We start from the raw sequence: 15,101 nt of genomic DNA on the forward strand, positions 1-15,101 counted from the left end.
AACATGCTCAATGGGTGACATGTCCGGTGAGTATGCCGGCCATGCAAGAACTGGGACATTTTCAGCTTCCAAGAATTGTGTACAGATCCTTGCAACATGGGGCCGTGCATTATCCTGCTGCAACATGAGGTGATGTTCTTGGATGTATGGCACAACAATGGGCCTCAGGATCTCATCACGGTATCTCTGTGCATTCAAAATGCCATCAATAAAATGCACCTGTGTTCTTCATCCATAACAGACGCCTGCCCATACCATAACCCCACCGCCACCATGGTCCACTCAATCCACAACAATGACATCAGAAAACCGCTCACCCACACGACGCCACACACGCTGTCTGCCATCTGCCCTGGACAGTGTGAACCGGGATTCATCTGTGAACAGAACACCTCTCCAACGTGCCAAACGCCAGCGAATGTGAGCATTTGCCCACTCAAGTCGGTTACGACGACGAACTGGAGTCTGGTCGAGACCCCGATGAGGACGACGAGCATGCAGATGAGCTTCCCTGAGACGGTTTCTGACAGTTTGTGCAGAAATTCTTTGGTTATGCAAACCGATTGTTTCAGCAGCTGTCCGAGTGGCTGGTCTCAGACGATCTTGGAGGTGAACATGCTGGATGTGGAGGTCCTGGGCTGGTGTGGTTACACGTGGTCTGCGGTTGTGAGGCTGGTTGGATGTACTGCCAAATTCTCTGAAACGCCTTTGGAGACAGCTTATGGTAGAGAAATGAACATTCAATACACGAGCAACAGCTCTGGTTGACATTCCTGCTGTCAGCATGCCAATTGCACGCTCCCTCAAATCTTGCAACATCTGTGGCATTGTGCTGTGTGATAAAACTGCACCTTTCAGAGTGGCCTTTTATTGTGGGCAGTCTAAGGCACACCTGTGCACTAATCATGGTGTCTAATCAGCATCTTGGTGTGGCACACCTGTGAGGTGGGATGGATTACCTCAGCAAAGGAGAAGTGCTCACTATCACAGATTTAGACTGGTTTGTGAACAATATTTGAGGGAAATGGTGATATTGTGTATGTGGAAAAAGTTTTAGATCTTTGAGTTCATCTCATACAAAATGGGAGCAAAACCAAAAGTGTTGCGTTTATATTTTTGTTGAGTATATATACATACATACACACACACACACACATCATGAATAATATTCATGTTTTCTGAGACCTGCATTCACTTTTTGGAAGACATTTTTTCAGTATTCACATTTTACAATTAACAGTTTGGGGATAGTTCACGATTTGCAGCTGATTCACGTTTTGGGGGTTAACAACAGCATTTTCTGATCATTTTAAACAGAATAAGGTAATAATCAGGGTAAGTAATATACTGATTAAGACGTGGAATATTCCAATGTTACTGTGACTATTGAGGTGCGTTGCGGACATGTAAACTCCTTAATCAGACTATGACCGCCAATGGGGATTTTACAAGCATTCTGCAACACATAAGATATTGGGGACATAATGCGGCCATGAGTCATTAATCAGACTCTGCTCTATAACATGGAAACAGGAATATGACTTGATTATTCTTAAACAATTCATGCAAACAACCATAAATTAAATATGGCCTTATTCAAAATAAGGTCAATAATTGGATTATTGTTGTCCATGTAAACATAGTCACTGTCACACAATGCGGACTTGGAGATGCACTTGCGCTATGTGATTTAAGAAAATGTCATAGATTGCCAAGACAGGGTCCTTAATGTTATTTTCTATATGGTTTTTCAACAAAGTGGATGGTGCATTTTGTTTATTGCAGCATAATTATATTAATTTAACATTTGTTTGGCTTAAAGGAGAACAGTCAACGAAAATCCAGATTTAAATGTTGAACCCAAAAATGTAAAAACAGGCCCCAGGTTAAAGAAAATGTCATATTACTTAGTAATATATAACGCTTATATTAAAACCTGAGGACATTTTCCTGACCTTATGTTTTTTTTTGTTTATATTAAATGTGTCACCGATCTCAAAGATACTGTATGATGGAACACATTTATGGCTGCCTCACTAATTAGTGCATTATATAGCACAGAATTATTTTACAGAATATTGATTTTTTTTAAACAAACAACTTTTTTAACGCATTTATAGATGAATGTTAAATATTGAAATTTTTTTTTTTTTTTTTTGCACCATTACACTAATGGCATGAGACTACAAGCAATTTCACAGATATTTAAAATAAATAAATAAAACTTTTCCCCCAATAAATTGCTTCAATGATAATTTAGCCAATTACAATATGGTCATTTTTCAACAATGAAAACATTACTAAAACTGTTCTGAATGACTAAATGGACCACAAGACAAATGTTGATTTTCATACTGACATAAATCTTAACACAGATTAACAATGACAAACACAGATTTACAATTATTGTACAGATCTCCGTGTGCACACGTCATTACTTACTATTACAGACAACAGTCAGATAGAGTGATGACTTCTGTTGTGCACAACCTTTCAACAGTCACTGGTGAACAGAAACTAGAATCCAGGAATTAAATCAAAGCAGTGATCGAAGAGGAACCTGCTCCCTGCTGCGCCTGCAAATAATCCCCACACCAACCTGTCTGTGTGTTTCTGACAGTTAGCGGGCTCGACGTGTTACAGAGGCTCTGCATTCTGATCCCCATCAAACAAATCTCCCGTTTGTATAAAACAGGCTCATGAAAACAGCAGCAAAACACACTACAATTTGAACTGCCATGAACATTGAAAAGGAACTTTAAAGGCCTTCTGAAAGAAAGAAAAAAAAACTTGAGGGGAGCTTCACAATCACTAATCAAAGCAACATTATGGTATGAAACTGACTGTGAACATGCAAAAGGGCTGAGATTAAAAAGGCTGCGAGTCTGCTGGTTGTTTATACACAGCGTCTACTAAACTACAGAGATTTTTTTTTACTAACCCAGTGTGCTTCATAGTTTGACTCAGTCTGACTAAAATTTAAATGTGTAAAATCACTGGCCACCAGGACCCTGCGATTATCTGTCATGGGTCACATTTCGGTGTTTCTGTTTCGTCTCCACATTATTCTATCTCTCGTATTATTCTCTGTATTATCCGAGTAATTCACCCTTGTTATAAATATTATAGTTCTCGCTTTGGTGTTTGGATTTAATCTCCATGTTATCCGGTCTCTGCTCTCATTCTCTGTATGTTTCTGTTTGTTCTCCTTATTATCTGGTTAATTCTCCCTCATGGTTAATAATCTCTGGCCTATTGTCATTTCTGTGTTTCATTAGTCTTTGGCAAATATCATTTCTGTGTTTCAGTTTTTCCTGGCCTAGTCCCATTTCCCCTCTCGCTCTGTGGTCTCTGGCTCCCTCTTGTGTCCTCTGTTTGCACTATCTGACCTGTGTTCATTCAGCCCATTTGTCACAGATGATCCGAAAGACTAATCTTCTGTGACAGTATTTTAGTATCTTCTTCTGTTATGTAAAGTGTTTTTCATGTACTCCTTGTGTTCTTTGCTACTGATCTCCCATGATAGGCCTTGCTGCTGTCGTAGATTCTTGACTTCAAACAACCATGTCATTGGTATGAAAACTCCTTGCTACTGCACTTTGCCTGCCTTTGAATAACTCTCAGCCACCTCTCTGTGAAAGACTGCCACCAATCTGGGTTGATCACCCCCCGAGCCTGATCTCGGTTTGTTACCGTTCAGCCTGTTATGTCACAGACATCTGGTTTTTGTTGTTGGTCTCATTCCTGTTTTTGAAAATAGCTAAGAACTATGTAACTGCCTGAAGTAGGCGTTTCCATAAACTGAATGACCGTACAAGGAGCAAACCAGTGAGGGCAGGCACCAAGACACCCATGACATCTCTCAAGGAGTTACAGGCTTCTGTGGGTGTGATTGGACAGAAAAAAAAAGTAAACAGAAAGAAACACAGAAAAGAGAGAGAGACAATGAGGATGTCCTCATGATCTAGTGAGAAGAAAGAAAAGAAGAGAAAGGAAGAGGAACAAAAGAAAAAAACAAGACAGCGGTAAGTGATCATCTACACTGGATAAATTAGGCAACATTCTTAACTTTGGTTTAAAACAGGCAGAGCTTCTCTGCTGTGCTAGCTATTTTACCACAATAATCTAGCTACCAAATAACCTATGATAATTCTGGGCATCATATAATCAGACTGGAACAAGTTTGTCAAATAGTATTCATGCACGCCAGCTGTTCCCTGTCTTTAAAGCATCAGGTGTGCCTGTCTAATTCTCAAACAGCACAATGCTTAAATCTGTTATGTTAAGATACAAGTAGTACGTCCATGTACAAAACATAAACATTAGCTTGGGGTTAGCTTGGTGTTTTTAAGCATTGTTAGTTGTGAAAGCAACTGAATTCCTTTGATATAAATCAAAAAATATGGTAATGCTAAATCTCATCATATCTTTTATTTCTCCCTCAAGGTGCTTTGCTTAAATTTGTACATCCTCTTCCTGAAGATGCCTCCACTGATGCCTACACTGATGGTAGAGTGAATTTCTCTCACTGAGCTGTTCATGGTGACCTCTTCTGATATGCTAACATTGTTATAAAATGGTCATATATATTTCACTGCACATTTCAGATTTTTGAATATGGACCCTCCTAATATCTATGTGATGCATGCTGTACATGAAAAAAATATGATATATGTAGACTTAATTATTTTCCCAGCTGCACCATCAACTTCACCTCGCATTCATGAGGAAGAAGATGACCAGGGAGAGACGGCATCCGGTGGTACCACAGCCTCAACACAAACTGAGTCTGCACCACTTCTCTACAGCACACAGTACTGTAGAGAAGTGGTGCAGGTGTAATTCCAACAGTACTGTAGTACTGTTGGAATTATACCTGATGACCCTGCACAGTGGCCAAAGAGTCCTAACTGATAGGATGAGCTGTCAAATTGTTAGAAAAGGATCAGTGCAAATAACAGATATTGAATTCCCCCAAAATTCTGAAAATCTACCTCCAACATTCACAAAAGAGAATTACAGAAGAAACATGAAAAATGGTGAGAAAATTATTCCATGGTCACAGACTCAGTGTTCTGTTTCCCTGCGATTTTGCAAGTTCTCCCACTTAGAAATCATGGAGGGGTCTGAAATTTTCATCCTAGGTGCATGTCCACTGTGAGAGACATAATCTTTAAAAAAAAAAAAAAAAAAATCCGGAAATCACAATGTATGATTTTTTAATAATTTATTTGTATGTTACTGCTGCAAATAAGTATTTGAACACCTGTGAAAATCAATGTTAATATTTGGTACAGTAGCCATTGTTTGCAATTACAGAGGTCAAACGTTTCCTGTAGTTTTTCACCAGGTTTGCACACACTGCAGAGCAGGTATTTTGGTCCACTCCGCCATACAGATTTTCTCCAAATCTTTCAGATTTGGAGTTTCCGCTCCCTCCAAACATTTTCTATTGAGTTCAGGTCTGGAGACTGGCCAGGCCACTCCAGTACCTTGAAATGCTTCTTACGGAGCCCCTCCTTAGTTGCCCTTGCTGTGTGTTTGGGGTTATTGTCATGCTGGAAGACCCAGCCATGACCCATCTTCAATGCTCTTACTGAGGGAAGGAGGTTGTTTGCCAAAATCTCGCAATACATGACCCCATCCATCCTCCCTTCAATACGGTGCAGTCATCCTGTCCCCTTTGAAGAAGAGCACCCCCAGAGTATGATGTTTCCACCCCCATGCTTCATGGTTGGGATAGTTTTCTTGGGGTTGTTCTCATCCTTTAAACATGGTAAGTGGAGTTGATTCCAAAAAGCTGTATTCTGGTCTCATCTGACCACATGACCTTCTCCCATGCCTCCTCTGGATCATCCAGATGGTCACTGGTGAACTTCAAATGGGCCTGGACATGTGCTGGCTTGAGCAGGGGGACCTTGCTGCCCTGCAGGATTTTAAACCATGACAGCATCATGTGTTACTAATGTAATCTTTGTGACTGTGGTCCCAGCTTTCTTCAGGTCATTGACCAGGTGCTCCTGTGTAATTTTGAGCTTTCTCAGAATCATCCTTACCCCACAAAGTGAGATCTTGCATGGAATCCCAGACCGAGGGAGATTGACAGTCATCTTGTGTTTCTTCCACTTTCTAATAAATAATCATAACAGTTGTTGTCTTCTACCAAGCTGCTTGCCTGTTGTCCTGTAGTCCATCCCAGCCTTGTGCAGGTCTACAGCTTTGTCTCTGGTGTCCTTAGACAGCTCTTTGGTCTTGGCTATGGTGGACAGGTCAGAGTGTGATTGACTGAGTGTGTGAATAGGTGTCTTTTATACAGGTAACAAGTTCAAACAGGTGCAATTAATACAAATAAAGAGTGCAGAATAAGAGGGCTTCTTAAAGAAAAATTAATAGGTCTGTGTGAGCCAGAATTCTTGCTGGTTGGTAGGTGTTCAAATACATATTTGCAGCAGTAACATACAAATAAATTATTAAAAAAAAAATCATACATTGTCATTTCCGGATTTTTTTTTTTTTTTTTTTTTTAGATTATGTCTCTCACAGTGGACATGCACCTAAGATGAACATTTCAGACTCCTCCAAGATTTCTAAGTGGGAGAACTTGCAAAACCACAGGGTGTTCAAATACTTATTTTCCTCACTGTATGTACTGGTGGTGGGGTTTTTGCAAATGTTCAAATGCACTGTCAGAGAAATATTTAATTGATATAAGGTGTGAGCTTAAGTGGTGTGTCTATGCTATGGTTCGTGTAGGCTTTGGGTGGACAGTGGGGAGTGGGGGGGAGCATGAGGGGGCTCCAAGCCCATTTTGCTTGGGGCCCCCAAATTCCTTGAAACAGCCCTGGTTCAAACTGAGCATCAGAATGGGAAGAAAGTGGATTAAGTGACTTTGAACGTGTCATGGTTGTTGGTGCCAGACGGGCTGGTCTGAGTATTTCAGAAACTGCTGATCTACTGGGGTTTTCACACATAACCATCTCTAGGGTTTACAGGGAATGGTCCAAAAAAAGAGAACATATCCAGTAAGCAGCAGCTGTGAGAACAAAAATTCCTTGTTGAAGTCAGAGGAGAATGGACAGACTGGTTGAATGGGCGACTGCGTGATGTCATCATGTCACTATGGACCAACATCTCTGAGGAATGTTTCAAACACCTTGGTGAATCTATTCCACAAAGAATTAAGGCAGTTCTAAAGACAAAAAGGGGTCACACCCGGTACTAGCAAGGTGTACCTGATAAAATGGATGCTGAGTGTACATTATTATTATTCATTCATTCATTTTCTGACACTTATCCGCAACAACAAACCGTTGTGTAAGAGGGAGGAGACTGAGAGATTCTCAGGATTTACTGATGAAAACCTGCTCACAGACCAAATTACCATAATAACTGACTGAGCATAGTTTACCTCCCTTTCTGAAAGGGGCTCAAGTTACCCCTCTTTCTCTGGATTGATTAACCTGTCTTTCTGAAACCGAAAACTCATTGTTTCAATCATTTCAGGGTTAAGAAACATTGTGTGTATCACCATTCAACAACATTGTTTTTCACAACCATAGACTTGATGCCAATGAGGTGAAAGGCAGCTATCTGATTGAAAGTAAACCCACTAAACTGAACTGTAAGATATAAAACTGATTGTCAAAAGACAGATGAGAAGTTCATACCTGATTGAAAGTTTTAAAATGAAACTCTCTGAAGATGGCATCACGCTCCTCCACCTCCACCCAGCCTGTTGCCCTCAGCTCCATCAGCAGCTGCTCGCGGTCTGCCGGGGTAAGCCAGTGGGAGTTTGATGTCTGCAAATTAAACACACACATATACTGTATACACATACATATATATATATATATATACTGTATACACACTCAAATATATACAGTGAGGAAAAAAAGCATTTGAACACCCTGCGATTTCGCAAGTTCTCCCACTTAGAAATCATGGAGAGGTCTGAACTTTTCATCTTAGGTGCACGTCCACTGTGAGAGACATACTCAAAAAAAAAAAAAATCCGGAAATCACAATGTATGATTTTTTTAATAATTTATTTGTATGTTACTGCTGCAAATAAGTATTTCAACACCTGTGAAAATCAATGTTAATATTTTGTACAGTAGCCTTTGTTTGCAATTACAGAGGTCAGATGTTTCCTGTAGATTTTCACCAGGTTTGCACACACTGCAACAGGGATTTTGGTTCACTGCTCCACACAGATCTGCTCCAAATCTTTCAGGTTTGGAGTTTCAGCTCCCTCTAAACATTTTCTATTGAGTTCATGTCTGGAGACTGGCCAGGCCACTCCAGGACCTTGAAATGCTTCTTACGGAGCCCCTCCTTGTTTGCCCTGGCTGTGTGTTTGGGGTCATTGTCATGCTGGAAGACCCAGCTATGACCCATCTTCAATGCTCTTACGAGGGAAGGAGGTTATTTGCCAAAATCTCGCAATACATGACCCCATCCATCCTCCCTTCAATACGGTGCAGTCGTCCTGTCCCCTTTGCAGAAGAGCACCCCCAGAGTATGATGTTTCCACCCCCATGCTTCACAGTTGGGATAGTTTTCTTGGGGTTCTTCTCATCCTCTAAACATGGTAAGTGGAGTTGATTCCAAAAAGCTCTATTCTGGTCTCATCTGACCACATGACCTTCTCCCATGCCTCCTCTGGATCATCCAGATGGTCACTGGTGAACTTCAAACGGGCCTGGACATGTGCTGGCTTGAGCAGGGGTCCTTGCTGCCTGCAGGATTTTAAACCATGACAGCATCATGTGTTACTAATGTAATTTTTGTGACTGTGGTCCCAGCTCTCTTCAGGTCATTGACCAGGTCCTCCTGTGTAGTTCTGAGCTTTCTCAGAATCATCCTTATCCCACAAAGTGAGATCTTGCATGGAATCCCAGCCCGAGGGAGATTGACAGTCATCTTGTGTTACTTCCACTTTCTAATAAATTAGTACAGGAGCAGAGACCCCCCCAAAATGGATTCGTTCAACAGGCACTACGTTTAAGGTCTAACTTGACAGAATGGTAGAATGGACCTTCAGGAACAACACCAGGTAGTATGTACAAGCAAACTGTGGTATCAGTAATTTTCTACAGGCTATTTTATAAAAGAGGGGTCAGTGGCGCTTGTTTTTCCAACTGTGATTGTGAGTTTAGAAAATTAGCCATATCTCTATCAATAATGGACCAATTCTCATAATTTTGGTATCAATGTGTTCATTATTAAATTTACTAACTGTTAGAACCTTCTGATTTTATGTAGAGGTGACTGTGACCAGAATATTGCAGCTTATTACAGACAGTGGCATAATATTGAAGACGCTCTGGAAAAATAGTAATAAATTTAATAAGACTTCATATAGAAAAGAAACTGTTTTAGCCACATGAGCCTAGTATTAACTGAACGTGTATTGTTTTATGAAAAAATTAACACCAATTATGGCTTCCTAGGTGAAAATTTGACGGAGTTGCGTTTATTTTACTACCTATACCATGTTCATGATTTTCCTGACTTTTGGGGCAACTCGGCTAGGACAGAGGGCATTTAAATGACATCTTACCTTTTGATTGTCTGTTATATTTTCATGACACTAAAGTTATTTTACACATGCCAAATCATACCTTTTGACAGTTTTTTATGCACTCAGAGTCACAATACACACAGAAACCAGATACTTAGCTAACGGAACAATGGTTATAAATCCTGTTACATTTTACAATGTCAAGTTCACCTTTGTTGCTTTACGATTCACACCTTTAACAAGCTGTTCCAGCAAGGTCTCTGTGTGTTAACATGAAAGGCTATGTAGTGAATAGCTCAGATCTTCCCTTAAGTTCAGTCATCATCTTTGTCATCTTCATCCTCAACAATTGGTGGTGCCAGAGTCCTCGGATTCTTACAGTCTTCCCCAGCCATACATCCACAGGCTTCAGTGCAGGAAAGTTCATTTTTCTTGAATGTACAGTCCCTTCTGCTGCACAAAGACTTCCTGCATTTGTATATTGTGATCTCCACCAGTCCACAGGGTGCTGGTTCTTTGGTCATCAGCACAGGTGTCAGGGAGTCATCTGCCAAGATCCAGCCATGGTCCTCAGGTGGTGGCACGTCTTGCACAGGCACCCAGTGCTTGCCTCCATACCAGTGCCTGATAATTGGCTCCCTTGATGTGCTGCAGAAGACTGTCTGATGTTAGAGGCAAGCCCTCATTTCTCTGGCCCCGCTGACAAAAAAGCCAGTATCTAACATCATTGACTTTCCTACCAGCTTTTCTGTCCTTGGTGTAGCGGCTGCATACAAATGCTTCACATCCTGATACTGTATCCTCAGACAGTGTGACATCTTTCCCCAGCTGTGATACACTCTGCTGGTGCTCTTCAGACCTGCTAATCATGGTGAAAGCCTTCTTCTTCCCAATTCCGCAAAGGGAACTGTTGGAGTCACACCCTGTGAGGGCGTGTAGGCCTGGTAAGGCATCATAGAGGTCTGGACCCATTTCAGCAGCCACAATGTGCACAGGGATTATCTCAATTTGTCTTTGACACCAGTGTGAAACCACAACTGATCACAGTTCAGGCTGTCAAAGTGTGTGGCGCAGAGTACAGCTACATCCGTATCTGGTGACTGGATCACAATCCTGCTGTGAGTTTGTGAGGCATGTGCAGCATAAAGCAGCAGCCTCGTGTCTGCCTCCTCATGGTCTGATCTCAAGGCTGGTAGGTCCTCAGAAGATCCTTTTGTCACCAGCATGGCCTTTTCCCCTTGTTTGAAACCACCAGCGATGACAAGTTGCTGACCTGGTAGCAGTTTCTCTTGGCCCATGGAACACCAGCTCTCTGCCAGGAAGATTGCAAGGTTCACTTTGTTTTGCTGATTTGTGATGTATTTGGTCCACTGTTTGGGCCCTGTATCTTTATCGCCAAGCCTGTAGATGCCCCGCGTTTTGTCCTCTCTCCAGCTTTGATCGACTTCTTCCTGTACTGATCCATGATGGCATCAACTGGGGTGCATCCATTCTGACCTAGTGGTGAGGTGATCAGGTTGTAATGCTTGGAAGCCAGTGCACCAAAGGTTGCTGCACCACCATCTTTAACCATCTGGACTGAAGCCATGATATCAAAGAGATGAGCAGTTTCCATGCCTGTAGTGGGTGCGGGAAGTTTTCCCTGGACGTCTGCAACTTTCTCCATCTCAGTGGGGAGTGCACTTTTTGTGGTCATAGCATGTAGAGTGCCAGAGAATGGGTAGCTCGGCAAGCTGGTCCAGTTCTGCTTGCAGGCGATCAAAGACATCATTTTCACGTAACTCTAGGGCAGACTTGAAAGTCTTTAGGGAGGCCTCACGTGGTTTTCTCAGAGGTTCCCTAGTAGATCTCTGGCAGATAACGCACTGCTCAAACTTTGTAAGCTTCCTACGCATTACAGGTAAGAGAATGGAACTGGGTAGCTCATCATCACCTTCACCAGACATCGTGTCTGCAAAATGTGAAATAGATAATAAAAGTTATAATCATGAAAGTGGCTTAACCCTAATGCATAAAGGCATGCATATCTATTGTACATTTATTATACCAATACTGAACACCTGATCACGATTTGCCTCATTTGAATGATATTAAATCTCTAAAATGACAGTGTTTATTTTACTGGGTACTGTACGAGGTCTATAAGAAAAGTATACGACCTTATTATTTTTTTCAAAAACCATATGGATTTGAATCACATGTGATTGCATCAGACAAGCTTGAACCCTCGTGCGCATGCGTGAGTTTTTCCACGCCTGTTGGTTGCGTCATTCGCCTGTGAGCAGGCTTTGAGTGAGGAGTGGTCCACCCCCTCGGCGGATTTTTATTGTCAGGAAATGGCGGAATGATTTGGGCTTTTTTTCCATCAGTATTTTTTCAGAAACTGTTAGAGACTGGCAGCTGGAAACCATTAGAAAAATTTATCTGGCTTTCGATGAAACTTTTCCGGGCTTCACAGAGAATAAGGACTGTTACTACAGTTTTAAGGACGGCTTTAAGGACGCTCGGCGCCGCGCTCCATGCCGGACAGCTCCATCACAGGACGGCTTTGAGATGGCGTTCAGACAGCTGTCGGTGGTTTTTCCATCGAGTGATTATCCGAGAAATTGTGGATGTGCCTGGACTTGCCAGAACATGTCCCGTGAGGCTTCATCACGGCGTTGCTGTGCGCCATGCGGCACCGCCACGACGTGCGGAATTCATCCGCACGTCTGTCTCAATGTGCCGAAAAAGTGCTGATGTCCACGTCTTTTCACAATTCCTGTGCTAGTCAGACGACGTCCCGGATAAAACACAGCGTCCAATTTGGAAATGAACGCCACATTCCACTGTTACAGGAGTTTTTGTCATGGAAAGAGGAGCGGCGGTGCCGCATGGCGCACAGCAACACCGTGATGAAGCCTCACGGGACATGTTCTGGCATGTCCAGGCACATCCACAATTTCTCGGATAATCACTCGATGGAAAGACCACCGACAGCTGTCTGAACGCCATCTCAAAGCCGTCCTGTGAGAGCAAAACGGAGGTGTTCCTTTGTCTCGCTCCATCAGCAAATCGGTCGTGACGCGCGAAGCCTCCGCTCGGCTTTCCATGACAAAATCTCTTGTTAAAAGTGAAATCTGCCGGAAAATGGCTGATGTCCAGCTCTTGTGATAACCAGAGAAAGTGCACACGACAGTCTCGGATCCACAGAGCCATCTGTTTAGAAATGATCCAGTGGTTTGTGGCTCTCGATGGCGGCACGGAGCGCGGCGCGCCAAGCGTCCTTAAAGCCGTCCTTAAAGCTGTAGTAACAATCCTTATTCTCTGTGAAGCCCGTAAAATTTTCACAGAAAGCCAGATAAATTTTTCTAATGGTTTCCAGCTGCCAGTCTCTAACAGTTTCTGAAAAAATTCTGATGGAAAAAAAGCCCAAATCATTCCGCCATTTCCTGACAATGAAAATCCGCCGAGGGGGTGGACCACTCCTCACTCAAAGCCTGCTCACAGGCGAATGACGCAACCAACAGGAGTGGAAAAACTCACGCATGCGCACGAGGGTTCAAGCTTGTCTGACGCAATCACACGTGATTCAAATCCATATGGTTTTTGAAAAAAATAATAAGGTCGGATACTTTTCTAATAGACCTTGTAATTATTAAAATGGAGCATCAGGGAAGACTCTTACCAATGTTTTCCTGGAGAAAAGAGGATTTTCTGCCTTGGTCCTGCTGCTCAAAATCATAGGGATGTATGGTGGTTTTGAGTGTGGTTATTGGATTCACCTGCTGGCTCAATGCTGTAGGCTAATCAATAACACATGCTTATAAATAGTTACAAGCACTGAATGCATGGAAATCACCAGACAAGTCTTTATCTGGTATTATCTGCAGTACTCTGCCATTTCCCCAGCATACTGCAAAAATCACCAAAAGGGTGTTATGTGTGAAATGCTCACTATTTTATCAACTACCCACATAGGAAGCTGTATCTGGTCTTATTTTTTCCTTAAAACATTGCACTTTTGGGTGATACTGGGCGTATTTAGTTAGCACAGTCATTTTCTTTTCTACAGCCATTTTTATTAAAGATTGTGACTATTTTTACATAGCGTCTTTCAAGTAATGGCGCTGTCTGTAATAAGCTGCAACATTCTGGTCACAGTCACCTCTACATAAGATCAGAAGGTTCTATCAGTTAGTAAATTTAATGATGAACACATTAATACCAAAATTATAAGAATTGGTCAATTATTGACAGAGATATGACACAGTTTTCTAAACTCGCGATCACAGTTGGAAAAATAGGCGCCACTGACCCCTCTTTTATATAATGGCCTGTAGAAAATTACTGATACCACAATTTGCTTGTACATACTACCTGGCGTTGTTCCTGAAGGTCCATTCTACCATTCTGTCAAGTCAGACCTTAGATGTAGTGCCTGTTGAACAAACTCAAAAAATAAGGCCTTTATAGACATTAGCTCTTGTTCTAAATAACAAGCTGCTTGCCTGTTGTCCTGTAGTCCATCCCAGCCTTGTGCAGGTCTACAGTTTTGTCCCTGGTGTCCTTAGACAGCTCTTTGGTCTTGGCTATGGTGCGATTGATTGAGTGTGTGAACAGGTGTCTTTTGGTAACAAGTTCAAACAGGTGCAATTAATACAGGTAAAGAGTGCAGAATAAGAGGGCTTCTTAAAGAAAAATTAACAGGTCTGTGTGAGCCAGAATTCTTGCTGGTTGGTAGGTGTTCAAATACTTATTTGCAGCAGTAACATCCAAAAAAATTATTTTAAAAAAATCATACATTGTTATTTCCAGTTTTTTTTTTTTTTTTTTTTTATTATGTCTCTCACAGTGGACATGCACCTAAGATGAAAATTTCAGACCCCTCCATAATTTCTAAGTGGGAGAACTTGCAAAATCGCAGGGTGTTCAAATACTTATTTTCCTCACTGTATATATGGGACATTCACATTCTCAGCCATGGACACGCATGTTTGTTTGTCTCTCTGATGTTCACTGGGTCTTATTAAAGCTGTAGGTGTTTTTTTTTAAACTGTAAAATTGATTCAGTCGTCACTGCAAGTTGTTCACAGAAAGTTACCTGAAGTGGCCTCATGGTGGCAGCATAGCACCAATAGTTGTTTCCGCTGAGGCTGGCGTGACTGACACAACATGAAGTTTTATTCTCACCGTTAACTGTATGAGCACTAAAATTACTTTAACTCAAGTGAATATCTTAAAACCAACAACAGCCTAATGTGTAAAATCTGGATCTGTTCAAGGTTACAATCTAAGATTAGAACTCGGGATGCACCGATCCACAATTTTTCACTTCCAATCCCGATACCTGAATTTGGATATCTGCCGATACCGATACTTTTCCGATCCAATAACAGAGCTCTGTTTGCTTTAATATTATCATCATTATTGTTGATTTTATAAGAGGATTTTCTTAAAAAGGAGACCTGAAACTTCAGCTACCATTTGCCAGAAGGTGTTTCTAAGATGAAAGCCTAGATTTGATGTTTTGGTAAAAGAATTAAGCACTTTTATTTTTTAATGGACTTTTATAGCCTGAAAGAGAAAAGACAGCTCT

At 41.7% G+C, this 15,101-nt stretch overlaps 1 protein-coding gene across 1 annotated transcript in view; it reads right to left on the reverse strand.

Annotated features, from left to right (window-relative positions):
- LOC117517037 (pterin-4-alpha-carbinolamine dehydratase 2-like) overlaps positions 1–15,101 on the reverse strand; it is a 67,036-nt gene that overhangs the window by 32,041 nt on the left and 19,894 nt on the right. The window contains exon 2 of the mRNA XM_034177949.1: positions 7,668–7,799. Coding sequence (XP_034033840.1) covers positions 7,668–7,799 — 132 coding nt within the window. The remainder of the gene's footprint in view (positions 1–7,667; positions 7,800–15,101) is intronic.

The sequence above is a fragment of the Thalassophryne amazonica genome, chromosome 9 (genome assembly GCF_902500255.1).
Source record: "Thalassophryne amazonica chromosome 9, fThaAma1.1, whole genome shotgun sequence".
Lineage (NCBI taxonomy): Eukaryota > Metazoa > Chordata > Actinopteri > Batrachoidiformes > Batrachoididae > Thalassophryne > Thalassophryne amazonica.